General features: G+C 37.0%; 1 protein-coding gene across 5 annotated transcripts in view; it reads right to left on the bottom strand.

The window, feature by feature from the left end:
* CKAP5 (cytoskeleton associated protein 5) overlaps nucleotides 1-24,684 on the bottom strand; it is a 51,462-nt gene that overhangs the window by 20,204 nt on the left and 6,574 nt on the right. For all 5 annotated transcript variants that reach the window (XM_057364971.1, XM_057364952.1, XM_057364943.1 and 2 more), the window contains exons 2-23: nucleotides 21,288-21,379; nucleotides 20,550-20,743; nucleotides 19,250-19,456; nucleotides 16,660-16,831; nucleotides 15,584-15,716; nucleotides 15,194-15,297; nucleotides 14,726-14,839; nucleotides 14,394-14,498; nucleotides 11,766-11,855; nucleotides 11,498-11,662; nucleotides 10,620-10,748; nucleotides 9,615-9,797; nucleotides 8,800-8,913; nucleotides 7,506-7,616; nucleotides 6,703-6,795; nucleotides 5,928-6,113; nucleotides 4,145-4,239; nucleotides 2,749-2,806; nucleotides 2,541-2,666; nucleotides 2,073-2,209; nucleotides 1,738-1,912; nucleotides 1,120-1,233 (exon numbers count right to left, since the gene is read on the bottom strand). In XM_057364971.1, the coding sequence (XP_057220954.1) occupies nucleotides 1,120-1,233; nucleotides 1,738-1,912; nucleotides 2,073-2,209; nucleotides 2,541-2,666; nucleotides 2,749-2,806; nucleotides 4,145-4,239; nucleotides 5,928-6,113; nucleotides 6,703-6,795; nucleotides 7,506-7,616; nucleotides 8,800-8,913; nucleotides 9,615-9,797; nucleotides 10,620-10,748; nucleotides 11,498-11,662; nucleotides 11,766-11,855; nucleotides 14,394-14,498; nucleotides 14,726-14,839; nucleotides 15,194-15,297; nucleotides 15,584-15,716; nucleotides 16,660-16,831; nucleotides 19,250-19,456; nucleotides 20,550-20,743; nucleotides 21,288-21,344 (2,862 nt within the window). In that variant the 5' untranslated portion in view covers nucleotides 21,345-21,379. The remainder of the gene's footprint in view (nucleotides 1-1,119; nucleotides 1,234-1,737; nucleotides 1,913-2,072; nucleotides 2,210-2,540; nucleotides 2,667-2,748; nucleotides 2,807-4,144; nucleotides 4,240-5,927; nucleotides 6,114-6,702; nucleotides 6,796-7,505; nucleotides 7,617-8,799; nucleotides 8,914-9,614; nucleotides 9,798-10,619; nucleotides 10,749-11,497; nucleotides 11,663-11,765; nucleotides 11,856-14,393; nucleotides 14,499-14,725; nucleotides 14,840-15,193; nucleotides 15,298-15,583; nucleotides 15,717-16,659; nucleotides 16,832-19,249; nucleotides 19,457-20,549; nucleotides 20,744-21,287; nucleotides 21,380-24,684) is intronic.

The raw sequence follows: 24,684 nt of genomic DNA, 5'->3' as shown, positions 1-24,684 counted from the left end.
AGGACCACCCTCATCTTCAAAAACTTGACAAATTTCATAAACTAGTTAAATCTTACACTTGCAGTACTTAAAAAGAATTACCACTGTAACAGTGTTCAAATGAGCATACCATCCTCTGTCAGCATTATAGTGCTTACAAGTAATGTTGGTATTATGCATTTCRGTAACAGTGTAAGTTAATCACAATTGGTCTTATCCTTAAACCACGTATTTGGAACTCTCCTACCAGTCAGGGACTCTGAGCAACCTGGTCTAGTGGAAAGTGTCCTTGCCTATAGCAGTGGCGTKGGAACTAGATGGTCTGTAGGGTTTTCCCTTCCAACCTAGAAAGTTCTGTTACTCTACAAAAGGAGCTTGCAGTTACCTCAGGATAATTGGTGAGTTAAAAGAAGAATTTAATAGTCACATAAAATCWCAGTTTTTGAAAACTCTTAAAGAGTAACAGTTTTAGCCAAGAGTTTTTTCATCTAGCCTTAGAACCAGTCCTAGCCCTTCCATTGTTAGGAACAGGTAGAACCAGCTTCTTTTCTTTTTCCTAGTACAGACACCTCAAACATGCCATCTCTGATAATTGCCCRTGACTTCTGGCACAAGATATTGGCATCTTCCCAAGCCTCTTCCCCTACTGCTTCAAACAGCTCTTTCCCATGGTCCTAGATGGGTTTTGACAGAGCATCCTGACCCATTTGACACTGATGTTATACACGGTTCAGTGTCAGTTGTGAATGTCCTGTGCCTACYTACAGTTCAAAGGTCTACACAGTGCCAAAGACAACAACAATGTATACTGGAATCCACAGCGAGACACTAAAATTCTACAAGAAACTTTACCAAGTGAACCTGTTCAGTGTCTAATACAGTACACTTTCAGCAGTATAAATATGCATATAGTCACCACATGCATTCAGAAGCCAAATTGTGACACTGGGTTTAGCTACAAGGAGGGAATACATCTGAGTATACATTCAGACACACATTTATATTCAAATATGAAGTTATCATTCAGGCAAGAACTTTTCAAAAACAGTTTGTAAGCTTCCCAGGAAGTTTTAACTACCAACCACCTTCAGGCATAGCTTAGATATGCAAAAAGAGAAGAGGTCTTGACATCTATCCTACCTTACTATCTCCTAGGACTGTAATGACAGGAATCCCCAAATTTTTCACATACTGTTTGATATTGGGGCCCATTGCTGTTGCTAGCTGCTGAAGAATGCTCAGTGTTTGTTGCACCTACACAGAAAGAAAAAACAGGTTTTAAATAAAGGAGTGTTACAAGCATGTATGCAAACCTGCCAAGTTATATGGGGAAAATAGACACTGCTATATATTAAGCTTTCACTTTAAAATGTCTGTTCAATGACACCTACTCCAGTCTTTCAAATTCACCACACTGAAAAATAAAAAAGTTYCATATTCTGAACAAATTAAATTTCAAGTAAAAATGTTTTCAAACAAGGAACAATTCACTTCTGATTAATAAAGCCATTAATCAGATTTAAATAAGATTTATTACATGCAGAGTAAAGTGGATTTTTCTCTCTTTTGAAGCATTTAATTTTAAAAAAGGCAAATTTATTAAAACAGGCAAATACATAATTTGGAAACATGCAGTTCACTGTTTTACAAATGTTAAAGACATTGAAACAGACCACATAGTAATGAGCAAGTTCAGAAATAATAACTATTTTAAGYTTTAAGCTGGAAACAGCTGAAATGGGATTTTGAAAAACATACCAAGATTTTATTGGAGTCATTGAGACGACCCTTCAGAGCAGCTGGAAGYTCTCCTATGTTTGGCTGTATGAACTTTGCTTCATTTATTATGCTTGTCACTTCATCTAGACCTTCCTTTCTGATCTTCCAATTTTTATCCCCAATCTTAGACACCAGTTCTGCTGTGATCTTATCACTGCAAGAGAAAAACATGTAAAATGCCTGTTTACTTAGTTATCTATTAGTATTTGAGTGCTTTAACATCACAGATTTCTGCTTAGAAARCATTTATAATTGCTATAATGATGAATTGCACTGAAAGTAGTATATCTTCAGGTGGTAGAATCCAAACCTACCCAATATCTGTTCTTGGCAAGAGATCCACAACATCATTCGCAACCTCCTCTTGTTCTTCTTCCTCACCATCATCCCCACCTCCCACACTGTGCCTGGAAATGCCACGAGTTGGAACTGGTGCTGTCTGTCCTTGCATCTGAAAGCAATACAAAATCAGTAACAACTATTTTACAATTTTTCATTTGACATTAAAATAAAACCACTCACATGATACAAATGCGCTGGCTGAGGACAACACACTTGTAAAACATTACACAGTGTACAAACCCAGAAACTTCCGAAGCTCATAATGAGAAAAATGACTATTGACATAGCTATGTAAGTGTGCATGCTGTCTTAAAAAATCTGGTTCAATTACAAAAACAAGGTTTAGACCACAATATTACTAGAGTCCAGCTACTGAAGTTTCAAAGTAGCTTCACTGATACAACAGAACTACTAGCAAAGAGAACTTCTACACTTCATACCTTTTCAAATTCTGCATCTATCTGGGAGAGAAGGGCTGGCTTCTCATCCTCAAAAAACATTCGCAGAGAAGGTCCCACATAAAGATACATTACTCCCAGCAATGTAATGGCAGAAGTCCTCACAGCCTGCCAGAAAGAGGACAAAACCACTCAGTTTTTGAATTAAGGACTGACAATAACTCAAGATTAAGATTCTAAATTTACTCACAGGGTTAGTTGCAGCAAGAGCYGTCTTCACATTACTGATGAAAGCTTTGACATTCAATCTGTGGAAAAAAAGATGTCTCCCATAAATAAAACAACACAGGAAACAGCATCAACAAACAAAATCATCACAATATGTTAAAGAAAAAAGATACCCCTAGAAATATTTACACAACTAGCTTACATGCAGAAGATACATATGCTTWTAAAATATCATCATGGGTACAGTGTAGATAGCAGCTACTTAAAAMACTACTGAAAGTGATCAGTTTGGAGAACAGCCTACTATGAAAATCAACCAATAAACAATTTATATCAAAGCTTACTATTATTGCAGCTGCAAAGTTTCTTAAACCACATTACCCATGTGACTGCTAAGACKGAAATATTGAGGAATGAATCCAGAGTCATTTGAAGTCCCTGAAACATGACTACACAATAAAGGTGAGGGTATGTTATTTTTGTGGTGGGTCTTTTTGTTTTGTTARTCAGTCTCAGGATCTTCCAGAAAAAGGCACGATTTTCAAAAGGAAATTTACAAGATAAATAAAGAAAGACATAATTTCCTGAATTTTCWGTATTATCTGTGCAAATGCTGCTGTCCCAGTAACATATCTACACACATTACTATGCTGTAAATATGTAATTTGGGGGGAATTTACCAAAGAGTTTATTTCCCAGACTTAATGAATGTCATTATCYGTTTAAAAGCCACAAAATACCTTAAGACAGGGACAGTAACACCCAAGTAGTCAAATAGAGTGGCACTGGAAGTTTCCCTGCTTAGAATTTTTTTTTTTTTTTTAGGACTATTACATATGATTGACCACATTCATTTAAAAGACTAGTGATTAAAGAAATGCTATACCTGGTTCTGAGGGAGGAATCCATTTCTTACTCTTATAGTGCCAGATGTAACACTGGCTATTGTGTAGGCTAAAATTTCAGCCACCTGTTACCAACCTCAAAATGTCTCTTAAGGAGATTATGAGGCATGATGGTATGTACTCTTCTGTAGRTTGTCAGATTCAGTTGCTGTGTTTTTTTCTTTTAAACTATAAAACATAGTGGTCTACCTGGGTGCAGATGTACCCAAGCAGAAGGAATATAACACACATGCAACAYCACAGCTCTGTGCCCAGCCCACACAGGTAAGTACCTTAAGACAAATGCTTTTTGATGAACAAAGTGGTGAACAAAGCAGGTAGCAGTGCAATCCCATCCTATCATACTAGTAAAGCTAGATACTTTCAGTTACATACTTAAGAGCTAGAAGAGCATGGCTAGCATCAGAATTTAAGGAATTAGAGTTCATTASGAATTAGATGAACAGAATTTTAGTTCTAGGTTAGAAATATTTTCATTCAAGTTTCCCACAGCACTTTACCTAAAAGACTTACCCAGAAAAGCCAAACTCTTTAATTGCATTTGAAAGCCAGTTCAAAGTTTCTGACTGGTTTTTAGGATTCTTCTGAGAGAAAGCCATAGCCACAACCTGGAATAGAAGACAGTTAAGTGTAAGCTTTCACTGGCAAGCCAGATGACAAAGCACTGTAATAAATAAGTGAAGACATATGCAAAAAGCACAGGGCAAGTGAACAGAAAAAGCTGGAGTAACATAAGAGGAAAAAGCAATTGTGTCACTGTAGCAGGATACAACTAAAACTGAACTGAACAACAAAATCCTGAAGTACCTAAAGGGAGCCAGAGATACCTTTATTATGGATTTGCACCTGCTTTGGTAGTGTTAAAAAAGGCACTGATTAATTACTCATTATTACTGTGCCTTAGAACATCATGAAATAGATCCTCCTAGAAGCTGTGCTTAAAGTATGTGGAAGGCAGGGAGGTGACTGAGACAGCCAGCACAGCTCCACCAAGGGTTAGTCCTCCCTGACCTCATTGCCTGCTATCAAGAGCAGCTGCATCAGTGCAGTTACAGATACCATATATCTGGTACGGCCTTTGACAAAGTCCCCCAAAACACCCTTCTCTCTAAATCAGAGAGACACAGATTTCATCGGTGGACTCTTGTGGATAAGGAATTGGTGGATCAAACACATCCAGAGGGTAATGGTCAATGGGGCTCAGAGTCCTGATGGACATCAGTGACAAGCAGTGCACCTCAGGAGTCTGTACAAGGACCAGAGCTATTTAATGGCATAAATGACAGACAAAAGGATTGAGGGCATCCTGAGGGCAAGATTGAAATGAACCAAGGTAAGTGGTGCAGTTGACACACCTGAAGGACAGGATGATATCCAGAGAGACCTGGACAAACTCTGGAAGTAAGCCCATGGATACCTCATGAAGTTCAACAAGCCAAGTGCAAGGTGCTGCACATGGGTTGGGGCAACTCCCAGTATCAACAYAGGCTGRGAGAYGAATGGAGAGAGTGCATCAGAGAGAGCATCCAGCCCTTYCAAGGAGTACTTGGAGTGCTGGTGGATGATAGGCTGGACATGACCTGGCAATGARCACTCAYAGCCCAGAAAGCCAAACKTGTCCTGAGCTGCACCAAAACCAGGGTGGCCAGCAGGGCACGGAAAGGGATTCTGCCTTTCTGCCCCGGTGAGACCCAACACGCAGTGCCATATCCAGCTCTGGAATCTCCTGCATGGGAAGGAGAGAGACCTGCTGGAATGAGTAGAGGGCAGGGACACCATGATGATTAAAAGGATGGAGCACCTCTCCTATGAAGGAAGGCTGACAGAATTGGAATTTTTCAGCCTGGATAAGGCTCCAGGGTAATCTTATTGTGGCCTTTGAGTACTTGAAGAAGGCCTCCAACAAAACTTTTGACAAGGCATGCAATGGTAGAACAAAGACAAATGGGTTAACTGAAAGAGGAGCTGTGGACACATGCCATCCCTGGAAATGTTCCAAGGCCAGGTTGGATGGGGCTCTGAGCAATCTGGTCTAGTAGAAGGTATCCCTGCCTATGGCAGAGGGGGAAGACCCAGATGATCTTTAAGGTCCCTTTTAACTCAAACCATCCTGTTTTCAATTTTAGAGGAACATATGTTTAACTTCTGCCTCAGGAAGCATCTTGAGAGCAAACAAATCACTTTCATACAACAGAGAAAAATCAAAGACTTGGGATTTATGCCTCAGACTGAAAGAATACCCCATGTATCATTTCTGATCTTATTTACTGAATGAATTCATTTGCTACTCACTCACCTGCTCAGCAGTCCATGGCAACTGACATGCTTCTGCTATTGCTGTCATGGCCTCTTTTGCATTATTTCCACATTTCACATCACCAACCTTGTCTACAAGACCATCCAGCACAACTTGTGCTGAAGTTTTGGAGAAGTTTCCYTTCTGTGCAATCAGTGCAACTATATGCAGTTTCATCTGCATCACCTGTAAAGTCCATAACAGCAAGAAGGTTACTCATGTCTTTGTGCATGTTAGACTTTTTTTTATTCTATATATCTATAGACACACATAAGAATTACATATATTGGTGGGTAAACACAAATATATACACAAATTTTGTATTTGTGTACATATACATACATTTGAATATGTTAAGGTATGCACACAGATATTTTATATACACACCCTGATATATATTTTGTGTGATTATATAAAAAATTGTAAACACATATAAATATCTATTGTTATATATAACCATACATAATCAATAATATGGGGCTGCCATTATCTACTTTTAGAACTTACATATACACACATAGGCTTATATATGCACACACACATATACACATACAYATACAAACAATCTTTAGATACCTTAGATGACATCCAAGCCTCAAATCTCAACAGAAATAAAATCCAATTTTAGAGTTTATATTCTCACTGATTACAGATAGAACTGTGGCACAGTGCTAGGACTGTCACTGGTGACATATACACTTACAGGCTTTTAGCTGGAAATGATTTTACATTAACAAAAATTGGGCTGTTTAGTTACTGAAGGATAATACATTACCTGAAAATTTGTTTCCTTCCAACCAGGTTTCTTGGCCAGCATTCTTACTAGCGCTTGGCAAGGCATTTCACTTCTCTCCATAAGCTCAACAGCCTAAAAGGATAAACATTAAGTTGGCCAGTGGTTCACAAATTTATATAAAACTCAAACTGAAGTTCTCAACTGTCTTTTAAGTATTTTCTTAATACTGAATAAAGTTGCAGAAATTCTCAGCAGAGTAATTTTCCTTAAGAGCCACTTTTACACAGAACCTGAGGTACTCAGCCAACATTTAACCTACAGCATTTGCATCACTACTCCTTTCATGTTAACAAATGTCCGCAACAATCACTATTGGCCATTCCAACCCTGGGAATGTAAYATTTAACTAAAACAAAACAAAACTTTCCCAAACAACCCACCTGCCCCTCAAAAAGCTGCTTTTGTTTTTTAAGATGAAATATGTTRTGCACCTCTCATGTTGGAATGCTGACTACAGAAGAGCAGAGATTAAGCCTGCTAGTATTGTATAAGCCTCTAAAAATTTTTTTTAAAGACCTCTAAGTATCCTCAATCAAAATACGACCATTTTTGACAAAAGCACAACTACCTTCATTAAGGTAAAATACTCACTCCACTCTTGTATTGGAATTTAAACCATATAAAACATTTGGCTTTTTCAAGTATTGTTTATTAACACATCTGAAGTGCTGATGTACTACKACTAGCATGTCTTTCAGGAGAATTACCAGACCTAAAGAGCTGAAGAAATTACTTGTTTTCTCTTTCCCTACYGCCTCTCTTATCACCTGTAACAAACATACCTTCTGAAACTCCTCCATGCAGGCAAGCCTCTCTTTCCAATTACCACTGTCCAACTGCTGGATACAAGAAGCTGGAAGGACAGCAGCAGCTTTCTCTTCACATACTTCTATCTGCAGACAGATCAGAAAAAGGTTAACACTCCACTGAATCCCTTCAGAGGAGGGCAGCAACCTTAAGAACAGGTAATATACTGGACTAACCCTTGTACTGTGGTGCATTTATAAAATGTAAAAGGTTCTGTTGTAGATTGCATGATATTAGTATGGATTATAGTTTAGGGATCTTATGGGTTTAGAAAGCTGCTAAACTGCACTGCAACAGAAAAGCAATACCTGAAAAGTATGAGAAACTGTGCAGACAGTCAAAAATAAACCTGAATACTAAGTATCTGCTTACAGAATCAAGCAGAGGTAACCTAAAATTTGCAAGGTAATTTTGTATCAAGTCTGAATCTGAATAAACACTGACAACAACKAATCAGCAGTTGATGAGGGTAGATGGGAGAAGACCTATCTTCTGTCACCGTTCAAGCAAAATGGAAAATTAAAATCATTTAGTGATAAAAACTCCTCTTTTCACAGAACTGTATTCTCATTTTCTATTGTATAACTAGCAATATAAACTGGATACATAATGGAAATTATTCATTCTAAGCAACACTCCAAACTAGATCGTTTGGATTGACAGTCCAAAAAACCTGCAGATATAKCCAGCAAAGTTTTAATAGTATTTTTGTTACTGTTTGACCTACAGACACCTGAGTTCACCTGGCTCCCTACCAAGAAAGTTGGTAGATACTCTGTTAACATGCAGAATTCAGTACTTCTTTCTGAAACCTAGCTTAATATGTACACCACAGTTTTGTATTASTTGGTTTATTACTTTTTTTCACTTCAGATTTCATTGTAAACTCCAGAATAATGTATTCTCAGGCTTTTAATACCAGACTCCTTCAGCAAATCATGTGTCCTAAATTACACATATAGTAGTCATATTAGTTTTTTCATCTTATCCTACTTCAGAGACAGTAATATACACTGTTATAAGGATATRAGTATTATTTATCGCTTACTGTCTTATATGGCCTGATGCCAACAACAGTGTGAATAACAGGTGTATTTACCAAAGACCCATTTCAGCAGTTACAAATTTATACATACTGCTTTCCCTTCTCCTAACAAAAACAAACAAACAAACAACCTCAGTGAAAAAWTTTGTACTGCCCAAACAACTGATTAACCAAAGCTGCAATCACAGAGGACTTCGTATTTCAGAGAATAGCAGAATACTCACAGAGAGCTCCGACTCAAATATTTCTTTGGTCTCAGGACCCTTCTTGCCCTTAGCCCCAGCACCTCCTGTACCTGCAGCTGCAGCTGGTTTGCCTTTCTTCGGTGGCACCCCACCCTAGAAAGTTACAGGACAAGTTAGCCAAGACCAAAGAGGTGTCTAACTAGGTATCAAAAGACTGCTATTTTTTCAGATTTTTTTTTTTTTACATTAGAATATAGAATGCATCTCTGCCTGCAGTTGTTATCCTAACAGAGACAGTATTCTGTCAGTARTAGATCAAAAACTTGATCAATTCTATTATTCACTTCCAGGTATCCCACCTGAACAATTAAGTAGCATATTACAAAGACTATCTACTGCAGTTAATTTTTAAGATCCAAAGAATAWTAATCAAGAAATACAGGCTAGTAATTCAAATGATGAAACAAACTAAAAACTATGCTGAAAAAATACTCAATACTTAATTAGCAGCCTTGCTAGTTATAAATCYTGACTTTAGCCAAGTATTCCTTTATCACAGAGCACATCAATATTACAACATCTGAGCCTCCTCTGAGTGCCTCCAGTTGTTTATCCAAAGCCAAAACCTGGTATTAAGACATAAGTGACAAAACAGCTCATATCATTAAAGACTGAGATTTCATCAAGTATATTACCACAAAATCTAAGATTCCTTTTGCTGTGAGGCTCACCTACTCCTGCAAAAGGACAGTGATCGCTCAGTGGAGGGAGAACATTTAACAGGCCACCTTTGATCCGCACTAAGCAACAATTTGATGCAATCACAGTCAACTGTTTATCTGACAATCTCTTACCTTCRCAGCAGTCGCCTTTTTCAGTGATCCTGGTTTGCTTGCTGCATCTTTTATTTCTTTATCTCCTCCAGGCCCTGGAAGAGCAGCGGTCTTTCCAGCAACAAGCTTGCCTTCTTTTTTCTCAGCTGCTCCACCTGGCTTTTTACCATAAACCAATTCTACCTTTTCAGCACACTCTTTAATCTGCCAAGCAGTAGGGGAAAAAAAAAGGCAGAAAGAAGCTATTTAGTTACCACAATTCGATGTACAATGTCCCTTTACCAACAGTGGCTCAAACTTGACTGGAAAAAACAAGAAGAGTTTCAGTTGCTTACTTCACAAAATTTTGTTATCTTGTGCTCATTACAACAGTAAGGTTAACCAGTCAGTGGCTTTAGACATCACTGTACTGCCAAAATAATTTTCCTAGTTCAAAATGAAGTGCATTTATTTACAAAGAAAATACTGACATTCTACTGATACTTACAGATGCCGTAAAGACTAAGTCTGAGGACCTTAAATTTTAAAATCTTTATTCARTCAACATACCTGTCAGTTTATGCAAAAGTATAACAACTTTGTTGTTGGAAACTAAGTATTCAATACCAAATCCTATCTAGGAATATAGAATTAGACATATGGTTGTGACCCAAAAGCTTGTTTCAGACAACAGAGATAGTGTTAAAAATAAACAAAAACCCATACACAACCAATCAAAACCACAACTGAATCTCAGAACCCACCTCATAGATAACACAGCCAGATATTTTATGTAAGAATGAAAAGTTGTTATGTTAGTATATTAATGTGTTTTAGGTGAAGAAATTAAAAAATCCAACTTGATAATCCAGCAAGAAATGAGATTTCCAGATTCCCTGCAACATCAGTAACATTTAATTAAAAAATACATCTTCAAAAATCTGCACTGAAAGTGACTAGGCATCCTCTTTCATCTTCTCTAGCCTAAGATGCATCTCAMGTAGATAAATGGAGCTTTTTTTTTACAACATTTGTAACAATACCCACCCGATCTAGCTTTAGTTTGTCTACATCTGCTAGAAATGGGTTCACAGCCTTTTCTCCAGCTACTTTCAARGCAGTGCCTAACGCTTCAAATCCAGCATCTCTTACTTCAGGAGCAGAATCGTTGATATGCTGCAGAGAAAGACAACTTATGTCAAGTGATCTGTGGTTCGTATATAAATATCTTCTATATAAGTCCCCGCCCTTTAAATTAAAATCCTTAATAAAATAATTAATATCTAATAATAATTAATAGTTAATAATCCTTAACATTCCACTGCAGAAAGAAAAAGGTTGTTTCTCACTTCTATTTTCTTATGAACTGACCAAATCCACTTTTTCTCAGATACAGCCATTTTCTCATCTTTGTGTCTTTCACACAGGAAGAGGTTAAACATTCATAATTTAAACATCATGAAAGTTTGTAAGGAGTTTAAAGTACTGCCATCTTGTTCAAATCTCTTTTTTTTTAAGCCAGGGATATTTCCCATTACAAGGAAAGGGCTATTTTGCAATAAGAAAAAAAGTATACATTGTTATCATTTACATCGATAAATACTCTAGAGTATCACTGCCATGTGTCAATCTATGATGGTTGTTCTTTTCTCCACAGTAAATGGTAGCATTACAACAAAAAGTGAAAGGTATGTGTAAGAAGCAAGTGGCAGCATCTGGGAGTTTAATAGTTGCAAATCACTGTCTTAATCCTATAAATTTCGTGAGTCTATGCTCCCAAAAAGCTAAGAAAAAGGAAACTAAATTGTTCCCCTGACAGTCACCATCAAGTTTGACCTTCGGGTCTTTTTCCCCAAACAATCCAAGGCTTCACAACAACAGTGCTCAAGTCAATGCCAGACAAATACCAACTCCTTCTGCTTTACCTTGAGCAGTGCAGCACAGAAAGGTTTTAACAGACTTTTTGGCAGAGTAGAAGGTGTGCAGTGTCGGAAGCTTCTTGCAATGAAAAGGGATGTTTGCTGCTTAATTGTTGGGTTTTTGTTGTCCATGACTGCCAAAATGTCTTCACTTATGTTCTGCAATGTGGTCTACAGCATTGAATAAAAAAAGTCATTATTTCAGTAAAGAGAAAAGCAAATCAAAATTAGAGACCAATTCTCAGACAATGGGGAAATTTTCACTCTTACTTACTGTAAGAAAAATTGCATCAATGGCCTCCTGCAGTGCCTGCACTACCTGGGGCTTCTTCTCTTTGAATTTCTCCAGGATTGTTGGAACAACCTATGGAAAAGGGAACAAAAATGTCAACCCCCTCTTCACTAATATAACCGGAAAGCCTGATAGGCTGCTCCCTGGTAGTTTGCAGAGAAGTAAGTAATACAAACATCCCAGTTGTACCCCTCCAGAGCTACAAAACAGCAATCTGAACCAGTTTATTCTTGTTGATCTCTGATATTAAACTCATTCCAGTCACTCTTAACAAAAATAGATTTTTGAATAATTTAATAACAAGAGGCAGACAAGYTAGTCTACATAATTATATTAATACTCTGGAATACAGAGCAATACWATGGAAATAAACCATTTCACAACATAAAGTGCTGTGCTCTTGTATTCTAAGAATCCAATAAGGCATTTAACCTGCTTCCTCTTTCCCAGATTTCTGACAGCACTAAGAGCAGCTCATTAAAAAGTCCTCCTCTGATCCACAGCTGACAAGATCATGATGCTAAAGCAAGTGGAATCCTCTCTGCAGAAATATTTTTCAGATCTATAACCTTGAAAAAGCATATCTGACAGTAAACTATGCCATACTGGAATCTGACAACAATTTTCACCTAGACTAGGTGCTCAGACAGTCACTGTTGAAAAAAACAAATAAATAAAACATTCAACAGGAAAAAGAAAATAAAAATAACTACACTGCAGATCTTCCCATGTGCCAGTAATATGAGCAGGTGCATTTTAGTATGGTCTCTGCAACAGTAAGTACTTCTGTCAGTGAGCCAGAAACATGCAGATCATATCTATGGAAAGCAGGCAATTTTCAAGATTTTCATAAACACAACAGCTCATAGCTTGAAAATAGTCAGATGCTTTACAGAAGTTGTAAGCTCTTGCCTAACACAAAACAGATTTGCTTTCTACTYGGTGCCTGACTATAGGATCTCAACCCCTTGTGACACACCGTAGTCTAGACTCAGGTGGTATCCTTTCTTGGATTGAAACCTCTAAATTCCCTGTTCACAGATTTCAGCACTCAAAAAACCTTCAGATAATACAGACGGCACCACAAAGATCATCATATGTGCTACTGCAAGGCGCCACTACACCCTATGGAGAAGGAAGTCATAAGGATMTTTAGAATCATTAAGCCTCTGTTTTAGAAAATGCTGACAGCCAGAATGAGTATTTTTGACACGGAAGTTAGAAACCATATCCCATGTGAGAGAGAAGAAAAATTAGTCCAGGGCTACAAATGCAGTCAGAAGTGAAGATGGCACACATATACTCAATTACAGTGAGTAGTATGGTTCAATGCATGATTTCATCACCCTTGTTAGAACACAGACTGCAGACTAACATAGCAGTCCTATATTTAACTAATAGAGTTTATAATATCATAATTCTAACAACTCTGTTTTATAACACTTCAGTGCCCACTCTCAGRAGAAGTCTACATCTTCCTCACAAGTAAATACATCCAGCAAACAAATCAAGTGAACTGATAAAATGAGTATTGAGATTATGCAATTCAGAGCTGCCATGACAGTACTGAAAAAGTCATCTCCTCAACGCCATTTGCTTGGCAACCAGTTATACCCTTATTTTAGAAGCTTGGTTTTTTCAACACTAATTCCGTAGCTATAAGGGTTAACCTTGAGAAATCAAGTATAAAACAGATGTAAGAAAGCTTTTTATGACTACAGACAGCTTTCAGAATGAAAGCGACTGTACAAACTTGTTCAGAGCTCATGAGACTTCAATGTTTCTGAAACAGTGAGATTCAGCAACTTCCCAATTCAGAGACAACACTGCTGGCAGACAGGCACATGAAATCTGTGTTTCTAACCCTGTTAATCTTGCTTATCACATGAAAAATTTGATTGACCAGCTTAAAGAACAGTGACATAGGCTTGAGAAACAAATGAGAACTGCAAATTAATACAAGCTTCCTTTGATTCTAGATACTGGTTAAGCTTCCCTGTATCCTCTGATATAAACTGTTGGTGAGAGAAGAGAATCAAAGGAGAATAAACAGCACTAAACTAGATCACCAGAACATTTTGCAATCAAACATCTCAGAAGCTTTGGCTATTTTAAGCAGACAAAAACCCCCACAAAACCCAGGCAACAAAGAAGCAGAACACCCACCATCTACCATCCCCCAACATTCAAAAAACCCAACCAACATGAAACATACACCAAAGAGGTGCTAAATAAAACGGATTTAGATGCATTTTTTTCCGCTGTGGCCTACAAATGCATTCCTGTGGGGGTATCTCTAAGGTGAAGWAATATAAATAAAGTTCATCTCATGGCAGAGCAATTAAATTTTCTTCATATAGAGGACTTATATTGCAACAGAATATAACATGAAATTGTTGCTGAATATGAAAAAAAGGTCCTTTCAAACTTAAGCTGCAAAGACCTCGGCATTTCAATGCTTACTCTTTTAAGGGGTAGGTAAGCATTCTTAATTGTACAAAGAATACCTTTGATAAATACCAAGGCTTGACAGGGAAAAAAAAAAAAGGATAAAGAAAAMRGTGTCCACCATCAATAAATTCAGAAAAAAAAGTACATACTCTTACTTACATGCCCTGCATACTGTCCAAATTTCTTTCGGAGGCCTGTAGCTAGTCCAGCAAGGCATTTGGCAGCCAAAGCAACTAACATAACATTTGTATCCTTTCCAACAACCTGAAGAGAAAAACCMAATCATGTTAAAGACTAGAAATCCAAGTTTTAGAGACACGGAAGTATTTCTTACAATTGTCAGTGGGCCACAGACTGAGTTATTTCCACCACTGCTCCACCTAGTAATTTTCTACTCATAAGTATTATACAAACTGTAACTATTAAACCATCATACAAATAAACTACAAAAAACACTAAACTATATGTGCATTCTGGGTTTTATYTATTACCTTTTTGAGCACTTTCACCAAGTCTGCATAGTCTCCTGATTCCAACTTGGGATTTTTCACTAGCACTTCAACAGCCTCTAGAGCTTCTTTCCTTTCTTGCCACTTTTTTGCTTCCTGCAGAGCAAATAATTTACATTAATCTATAAACAATTCTAGAGAAGCATACTTACCACAAACCATAGATTGAAAACCTTAATTCCATCCCRAGAAAACCAATATCTCCCTACAGTTCAACATCAGTAACTGCAATGAAATATGAAATACAGTCCTTTACCAGGACATACCTCAGACCCTTAAAATTAGTTTTCTTGCTGCTAATTCAACTTTAGGACTCAGTTATGATATTTTATTAACACTAGTTGGTTATTATCCACATGGTACTAAAGCACACATTGCAAAATGCCCGTAAGTCTTAAGACTCATCAGCTACACAGAGAATTAACTGGTAGTATTAAAGTTTATGCTTACTATTTTCTCATAGAAGTCTTTGGGAAGTTTGGAAAGAATTTCTACAGCTTCAAGTAGCTCATATGCATCTACTTGTGGTACTGCCTCTTCCTCATCATCACCTCCTGCAACCAGGAGAGAGAAATACATCAGCAGAGTGACACAAAATTTTGACTAGAGCACCACCTAAGGTTTATTATTTACAAAGTGCTATCAGCAGTTGTGATTTTGCTATTTCAAAAGACAGATATACTTTCATATAAAATTTCTGCCTCAAGATACACTTTGTGTAGTACACTCCACGTTTTGCACCAKCTTGAGTAGGAGCTCCTTTACAATTCAATGCATTCCTTCACATGCTACATAAAAATAATATACTTGCCAATGGAGTTTAGAGATTAAATAGTTTACCTCCATCAACATCTCCTCCAACTCCCTGCTGCTGCTCAAATTTTGCTTTCAGCTCCTGCTGGGAACGCAGGAACCTGGTCTGCTTAGGAGCAGCTGATGACACTTTAATCCATTCTTCTTCCAGTTCTTTTAGCTGCCAAAAGGGAAAAGAATCATCGTATCAGAGACATTATGCCATACTCCAAGACAAGCAACCCATTACAGTTTTCCCCTTTCAAAGCCAAGATAGCACTACTTTTCAAGTTCTTTCTTCTGCCCCTAAAAGAGTGACTTCACATTCACTGTTCAGCAGTATTAGTCTGCCTAAGACATAAGTATATCAACAGAACAGAGTATTATCATAGCAAAGCATTTATGTAACAAACTGTAGAACAGCCAGAATGTGTGGCCTCTATAGACGCTTTGAAATAAAAAYGGCTAAGCATGAAGGAAGCTTTCTTTTACAGCCATGCTGTTATTACTATACTAAAACCAAGATGAAACAAACATGCTGAGCTACATTTGATGAAACAGCTTGGATTTTTTTAACCRTGGCCTTTTACAGCAAGCTACTGCTTTCCACCTGAACACAATTAACTCAAGTGGGTAGGAGGAAAGGATACATAATTTACAAAGTTTTAAAATGTTTAAATATTCTATCATAATGCAATGCCACTTCCTGAAAGGAAACAGTCATATCTTGAACACCTTCAGAATAAGCAYCAAGGAATGCACAGAAGATAAAACTTCAGGAAAAAAGAAAACTGAGAATGAGAATGGTTGACTTGAAGACTGAATTCCAGTGCAGGGGTCTTTTATAAGGGCAGCTATKTTACTACATCCTACTGCTCAATCCCCATGCCCAATTTCAATGACACTTCACCCCACAACTTCATGTATGTTCAAAGCAACTAAACATTCTTATGATTTCCTCAAAAATGACAAAGAGTAACCAACATTTTGGATAAAGTTATATGAAGCTAAAAACATTACAYTCCAGCTTTGACTTTCAGTATGCCCAAAGCCCACAGAATCGAGGAGGATGAGCACCAGMGTATTTTATTAAATGCTTGGATACAGAACTCCTTCCTCCCTACCTGAACAGAATTTATGTTTTGCAATGGAGGTCTCAAGGCATCCCTTATCCAACGGTAGATCTCCACAGCAAGGAGCTTGGCTTCATCTCGAACAGCCTTTTCCCGAGATTCAAAAAGTTTTGGCAATACTTTGATGATTGGCTTCAGTGAGATTATCTTTGAACCAAATTCACTGAAAGTTAAACACACAGAATAGCATCAGTGTCCAGGAACCAGGCATGGATCCATAAAGAATAACTCTTTAAAAAAAAAAAAAAAACAGTCTATAAAAGTTTTCAAGTGCACATTTAGTGATTCTGTCATTTACTCAAACCATTATGAGAGATATTATTTTAAGATGCTACTGTAAAATTTTAAGAATATATGCCCTATCAAAATTAACCTCCACACCCAGCTTGGAATCACAAAATCAGGCCTCTCAAATTACTTCAAAGAACTTAATCCAATCTGGTGCTTAAATCAGCTCCCTTGCCAGGGGGGAAAAAAAAAAAAAAAAAGAGAGAAGAAAGAAGTTGTCCTTAGAACAAAATTTGTATGACCTACTTTTTAGAAAAAAAAAATCAGAATAGAATCTCCTTTGTCTATCCTTGAAGGCAAACTGCAGTAGAAGCATTAGTCACTTTTCTACTTGTTAGACCAGACAATTATAGTGAGCTTGGGTCATCTTCACAGAAAACATGTGTTGAAATATGTGCCACTGAAAGGACATATAAAMCAAGTTTTCCCAGCCAATCACCCTTCCTTGACAGAAGCACCCATGTGCTGTTGCACTTAATACACAAAACTTCCTATTTCAATCACTGAGGAATGAGAACACAAGAACTTTGTTGTCAAACTCATAGTAAAGTTAACTGCCATACGTAATTATTAAGGCATCATATATAAATCTCAAAAGCAATATACTTTTCTGATTCAGAAACATTTCTTATTCTTAATTCTGAATTAACCTTTCCACCAATCACACTTTTTCTTATGGTTTCCTCCAAGTTCCACATAAAAACCCTTGCAAAAAAGCTGCTCAAGATCTAAAATAAGTCTCACTTTATATAAATTATAGTGCACATAATTTTACAGCCACATCAACTTTAAAAAATACTAAGTATTTAAACTTTYAAAAGAGGTCTTAGAATTTAAGTGTGTGAACAAATGAGTTAACCAAGACTTCTTAATTTTTCTATCATGAGTTAAAAAGAGAGCATATTGTGAAAAGTGCCTATGCAAACTTATTCTTATCTAATTCATAAAATCTAATTTATATAACAATAAAAGAAAGCAGAGAAACCTTAGCACAAGACAGAAAATACCGAAACTAAAGTAGCAATGCATTCAAACTACCCATCTAGGTACAACACAGACAAATTTTGTTATCAATGCAGAAAACCCGCACAAAGCATAAGAAAATTTCAAGTAGCAACACAACTCAGAAGCAGAAGATGGAGTTTAAGCCAACAGGTCTCCATGAGAATATTTGATCTTAACATCACAAAGATAATAAAATACTGCATATGAGAAAAAAAAAACAGATGTGGCACATTTTACAGTAGTTAGTTGAAAGATACTGAAGAAGGTTATGCAGGTTTCTGTCAAAAGGACATTTAACTAGATACTGCAATATAAAAGAACTCAAATGTATTCTTAAATACAGGACAGTAGTTTCACTTAGCAGAAGCATAGGTAATGTGTTAAGCCCCACGTTTTACTTTGGCATTACAGAAACCTGAACACAGTTTGCTTAACAAGGATCATCTCTAGGTATGCTTCAGCAAGTTCTCAAAAAGGTAGACAGCATAAGGTACTCTCCACATATATTCTACAGTTTTCACATGAGCTCCTTTACTCAGAAAGTAGCAATCTGTCCATTAATTCTAAAATCATGTTTCCTTTAAAAGAAAACTCTAATGGTCAGTGAATTAAATATACACCAAGTATAAGAATTTCATAAAGCCCCAGTATTTTTCACTTAAAGGCAGCAAACATACTTGATGTGGAACAAAATAGTAATTTAATACTGAAGCCTACTACATCATCTTAAATTGGATTTGATTTTTAAGAAGCACTAGCAGYTCTACTCTTCAATAAAGGAATTATTATACGGACAATAGAAGCTTACTGTGCAATGAGCTTGGGTTTTTTTTTCTTTCTTCTAAAAACACACACTGTGTACCCAATTAAACATGCACACATCAGTGAGGAAAACAGTGGTTAAAAAAAAACCCAAAAAAACCCACTACATTTTAGTTTTCACATCAGTGAGTTATTTCAGATATTCAAAAGAGAAGCTTCACAATCTGGAACAAGGCACACTAATCTTGCCTTTCCTTAAGAGGCTGGGAAAATGGGAGTTTGGTAAACAGTTACCATGAAAGAAATCCAGATAAGGCTTGTACAACATACACCACATTCACATCTAACAAATCCTGTGATTTTGTTAATTGTGGAAAAAAAAAAAACAGTTCAGGAAAGATGCATTCTACTCAACAACAACAAGGGCCTGCTAAAGACTTGAGCAATAAAATTGAACTCTGTATTTTGCTGGGGTGAGGAAAAAAACAAAGAAAACCACAAAAAAACCCCAAAATTAGAAGCTTACCTTAGTGCTTTCCTCAGTGTCTCTATACATGCTACTATGATTTTCGGGTTTTTGTTGTCCAGACCCTTTAATAATTCCTCTTGTATTGCCTCTCCTTTCTCAATTTCTATATACATTAAACATATATCTAGACCCAGCTCTTTTGCTCTGGCCTTTGGCTGATTGAACACTTTATTTACCACTCCAGATGCTACTTCTCCTGTTGTCCTGAAAGATGAGAGGGTATTACTTTTTGAACATTTATGTGAATTAAGTGCTCAACATCGTTATCCACAGAAAAAAAAAAAAAACCACAGACAACACCAAAACCAGATTAAAATCCAACAAGTCTTTACGTAAAAGAGACTACATCCTAAGCTAACCTTGAAGGTAATAACCTTTTGTAAGGGATGACTTCAACATCTAGTTCAATTAAAAGAACACAGATCATAGTGAACATGATTCAAATACCAGACTACACCAGTGGAATAGCAGACATTTTGAAGATGCATTAACATACTCTAGTTGAGGTTCACTAATAAATGCGATGTCCTGGAATTGTATATGTTGCAATATGTTAAGTGTATCGGTACATAACCCCAGCACAGTATTTCACATATAACCTTCAGAAAAACKAAATAATTTACAACACTTTTAAATCAGAGTGTGCAAGGCTATTAGTTTTTTAAACAAAGCTTGGGGTTTATTTGTTTTAAATAAGACTTTTATTCATTTAATCAGGTCACAAAGTCAGTGGACCAAAGCACTAATCTAGCCAGATACGTGCTTTTATTTTACCCTCAGGAGTATGGCCTATTTCATGGGCTAGACAACAGAGAAGTACTAAAAACATCCACTGAAGAAACTGGCAGGTATGAAGATTCATAATGGCTATGCTGGATGCAACATCACATAAATAAAACTATATTTTATTTCACGTATGAATTATACAAATATCCCCCCTGAGAAAAGGCTCCCTGTACAGATAAGACTGTTTCAATCAAACAAGAACAGAGATTTCACTTCACAGAATGTACACCATCATGGCTGATTAATTTTTTTGCCCTTTCAGAAATTTTCACTACTGCCTTCAATAGTTTTTTAGAACACTGTAGGCAATTTGTAACAAGTTCATATGTACATGGAGGCCATCCACAAGGAAAGCCTGATATTCAGCAACTCCTCTGGATTAGAAAGCAAGGTCTGCTTTTCACAATAGAGATAGAATTGTTAGTGGCCACTGCGCATAGCTGGAGCCTTTCTCAGAGAGGCACATTAAACTGTCCTAACAGCCTAAGAGCAGCAAGAAAAGGCTACTTACTTCCCAGCTACATGAGCATTTTCAATATAAGCAAGTGCTGCTTCCAGTCCTTTCAGCTGAGCCACTGCATTGGAATCGGTCACAAATTTCTTTATCAGTCCAAGATACTTGGACCATTCAGGACTCTTTTCATCATCTATCTTCTGGAAGAGCTTAAGGGCTTCTTCATAACCGTTTAATCTGGCTTTCCACAGCTGGAACAGAAATTGAACATTTCAATGTGGTGCTCGTACAACCTTCACTCATCAATCTCACAAAGCTCTTCAATAATACTTGAAAGTAGGCTCAGCAATCTGGCACCTGCAGATTTCTCTTTGATGTCCATATGAACAACATGCAACAGGACAAAATACTTGTTTTTCTCTCATTCAGAATGATCCAGACAGGGAGATGCCAGTCTTCCCCACTGCTCTTCATAAGTTCTAGCAACCACCAACGAGGAGGTGGGAGCCCAACAATAGTTTCAGCTACAGAYGAGTATTTTCTCCACGTGAATGAGGGTACTGATCTTTCAGTGCATAAGCTTATGGTATATAACACTACTAAAATATGCTTAATAAACCTTATTCAGCCTTTAGGCTGGATAGAGCTGATGCAGTTTCAGATCTGTTAGTATTCACAACATGCAGCTGTCAAGGGTGTATTTAGATAAACTAGGGTGTATTTAGATAGAGAAGCACTACAAAATCACCACAAGCAGATACACAGCAAGCCAAATCCAAAGCGAAGATTTCCTACCTTGTGTTCACATTTCTGATCAATGGGCAGTTTCATCCATTCACTGTCGTCCGCCATTGTAAATCAGGCTCTCTCTATAACTACAGCAATTTCTGTGGAGAAAAGGACAAGTTAGAAAGCAGAAAAATACATCTTGAATGTAGAGATACTTTTACCTAAAAATGCAAAACACAAAAGAAATCATACAAAACAAAAAAACAAACAACAACAAAACAATTAAAAATCCTCAAAACCACAAAAAAAGACAGTTCTATAGCAAATCTTGTTGCTAATACACAATCCAAGATTGTAATTATATTTAGATAAACACTCTCAAGACCAGACCACTCTTTTAGYTGAAAAGGCATGTGGAGCACAACCTCACCTAAGCTTGAAGAAGAATGTACTACAGCTAAGGCACTAAACCAAAATAAGTTCCCATCAACACTMAAAACTGACTCTTACAGACACATGCTTTCAGCAACAGGTGCCATGAATCAGTGTCAAAAAATAATCAGACGCAAGAGTAAGGACAGTCATTTTAACAACTTTACAAACAGCACAACTAAATTGAAAGGTACAGAGAASAACAAAACCCATATTTGCCCTAATTCTAATATAACCAGAGTCAGCAACTGTCAACGTGAGATCAATGACTTGCCACGTGTAGGGCTCAAATCCTTCCTCATTCAAGTCTAAACTGCTTCCCCCTTCCCCTTTCCTTTAGATTAAAATAAGAACACTATTAGGGTATGACAGATGAGATCTCAGGCTCAATGCCCTTCTCAGACTTACTGTACAACTAACCTGACTGCTGAGAAAATAATGGAAAAAGATGTCTGATGCAGAGAGATCAGCAAAATGAAAATAGCAGCTGCAGTAAAAAGGGCTCCCAGTGTTATTTATACACACAAAATCAAATCAAAAAGGCAGCAACACATTTCAATGCACCAGTTTGAATGCAGAGGCCAGGACCAGAACTCTATAACCTGGCCATACATAACAATTTATCACTATAGGCATATAAGCACACAACACTAGCAGAATGCTCCTAACAGAAATTCAGCCTATATCATCAAAGCTGTATATTTTAGTCTACAAAGTAGTTCACCTAATACTCAGAGGTTCTCAGCAGAAAATTAATCCCTTAAATTAGGGGTGTATTTTCACTTCCATAAATTAATATAAGCAAGTTCTTCAAAGCCTTCTGTCAGCCACACTAACACACAGAGCTAACTTGATAACAAAATTAGCTTAGCAACAGCCCACAGTAAAAACAACCTTTTTTATTCCTTCCTGTGTTAGTTAGAAGTTACTTAAAAAAAAATCCAACCTCCCAATAATTAAAAACCGTAAGAAATACAAAGAACTCCAAAACCCCTACCTGTCACCAACACACACACCCCCAAAGCAAATCACACTAAGTTTACCTTAAATATTTACAAGTTCCTATGGATGTTAGTACCAGTCTTACTAGAATTGCATAAACTATTAATTTGCCCAATGGCAGTAAAACAAGAGTCAATGTCAGAACAAACTAGCGTATCCAAACATTATTAGGGTTTGTCCTACTCATTCCCTTTCTCATCAAAATAAACAATAATATGACTATTTTTTCTTGACATCAGCACAGTGGTACCAAGAAGTGTGCTTCTAAAGAAAGAAAAAAAAAAATTTTGGGAGGGATAAGGACCTGTAAACCACTGAGAATGAAAGGATCTGTTCATTGTCTAAGAAACAAAGTACTCAGAAATGAGGCTACCTAAAACACAGGCTACTGAACTGTTAATTCTGTTTCACTATGTTTTTAATGTTTAATTTACTAAAAAACAACAACAACAAAAAAAACCCTACTCACATAATTCCTCCATGTCAGGAATTGACAAAAAACGGTATTTCAAATTAAAATTTACAGTGAAAATAGAACTCCAGATTTGAAAGGCCATACCAATCCCAAACAATCATATAAGGTCAAAAAGGCAAGTGAGTTACTGCCTGCAAACCTCAGTCTTTTGCAATGGATCTGATTTCATCTGTTTAAACCCCTGTTTATGTTTTCTCTGAGCAAACCTCTCATTTGTTCTCTTATCCCTCCTTCAGCCTACTAAGAGAGTTTAAAATTAAAGAAAAATCCTGATTCACATTCAACACATTTTACCTATTAAAAAACGCAACCAACCAAAGAAAACAAAACCCACCAAAARACAAAAACCAAACACACACCCCAAAACAACACAAGAAAAAGCACCAACCCATAGCCAAAAGCARAACACTCACGGCCAACAGTGGCGGGGGGTAAAATATGTCTAACTCCACAAATGTGATGACTTCTTTCTAAAAGCAAAAAATGAGACTGAATTCACATGAAAAGCTTTCTATACAGCCTGCTAGCAATGGATGCAGGAATGCCGTAGAGTGAACACCATTTCCAGCAGCAGAACTCGCCATCACTCAAGTTAGTTCTGCAGYCAGGTGCCATCAAAGACAGCTTTGCCAGTATAAACCAAGCTTGCGTCAGGAATACCTTCATTTTAATCCACCAGTATAGAAATAATGGAGTACTTCCTCAGTGTGGATGCAGACAACATAAATAGATGCAGTGGTCTCTTCCCAAAGTTACASACATCTTTGCAAAGAACAAGCAGAGTGAACTTTATAGGAAATTAGGTAGTTCTGATCTTAATCAGAAACTTCGAACTAATTCAAGCTATTACCTCTTTTTTTTTTTTTTTTTTTGAAGAACACATGAGAAACCAATGTAAGAACAAGTTATTCTCAACAAAACGGGGAAGAAAGTACTAACACACCTGCCAGTAACAGAAAAACCAGGATAAAATTCTGGCACCTATACTAGACACCCATAGTCTGTTGTTTTAGAAAACTGTCAAAAGCATAAACTTCTTACTTCAACAATAAACAGAAACATTTATTTCTCTCCAGAGATCTGTTCTGCCAAGGAAAGAAGTCTTATTGTAGGACAATCCTCAATCAAGTACTACAAACCTCAATTCAGTTCGCACCCTAAAGTCAATAGCAACCCTATTAAAAAAGCTTGTTTATTACAAGACTGATACTGATTTACAATAATTTTTACTCTTACACACATACAACAGCTGGCTGCCACAAAGTGCAACCTCTTGCTTGTACAGTAGTGATACATTACAGAATCTAGAAGAAACATCACAATGTATTTAACTTGGGAGGATCACACATGGTAGGAGAGAGGTGCAGGAGAGTTGAATGTCCATGAAATGGTGTTTCACCTATTTGTTTCAGTCTGGTCAGCTCAGTCCCCCTACTATTTCTAGTCATTAACATCTACAATCAATACTTCAATTACAAAATGGGTTAAGTTGCCTTCTGCACTGAATCCGGCATCTAAAAATAGTGATAAAATTATACTCCCCCCAGTAATTTA

This window comes from Malurus melanocephalus, unplaced genomic scaffold (genome assembly GCF_030028575.1).
Source record: "Malurus melanocephalus ecotype Western Australia unplaced genomic scaffold, MMel_1.1 scaffold_2, whole genome shotgun sequence".
Classification (NCBI taxonomy): Eukaryota; Metazoa; Chordata; class Aves; order Passeriformes; family Maluridae; genus Malurus; species Malurus melanocephalus.
Note: the sequence above shows the minus strand (reverse complement) of the source record. Positions and strands in the feature narration are given on the sequence as shown.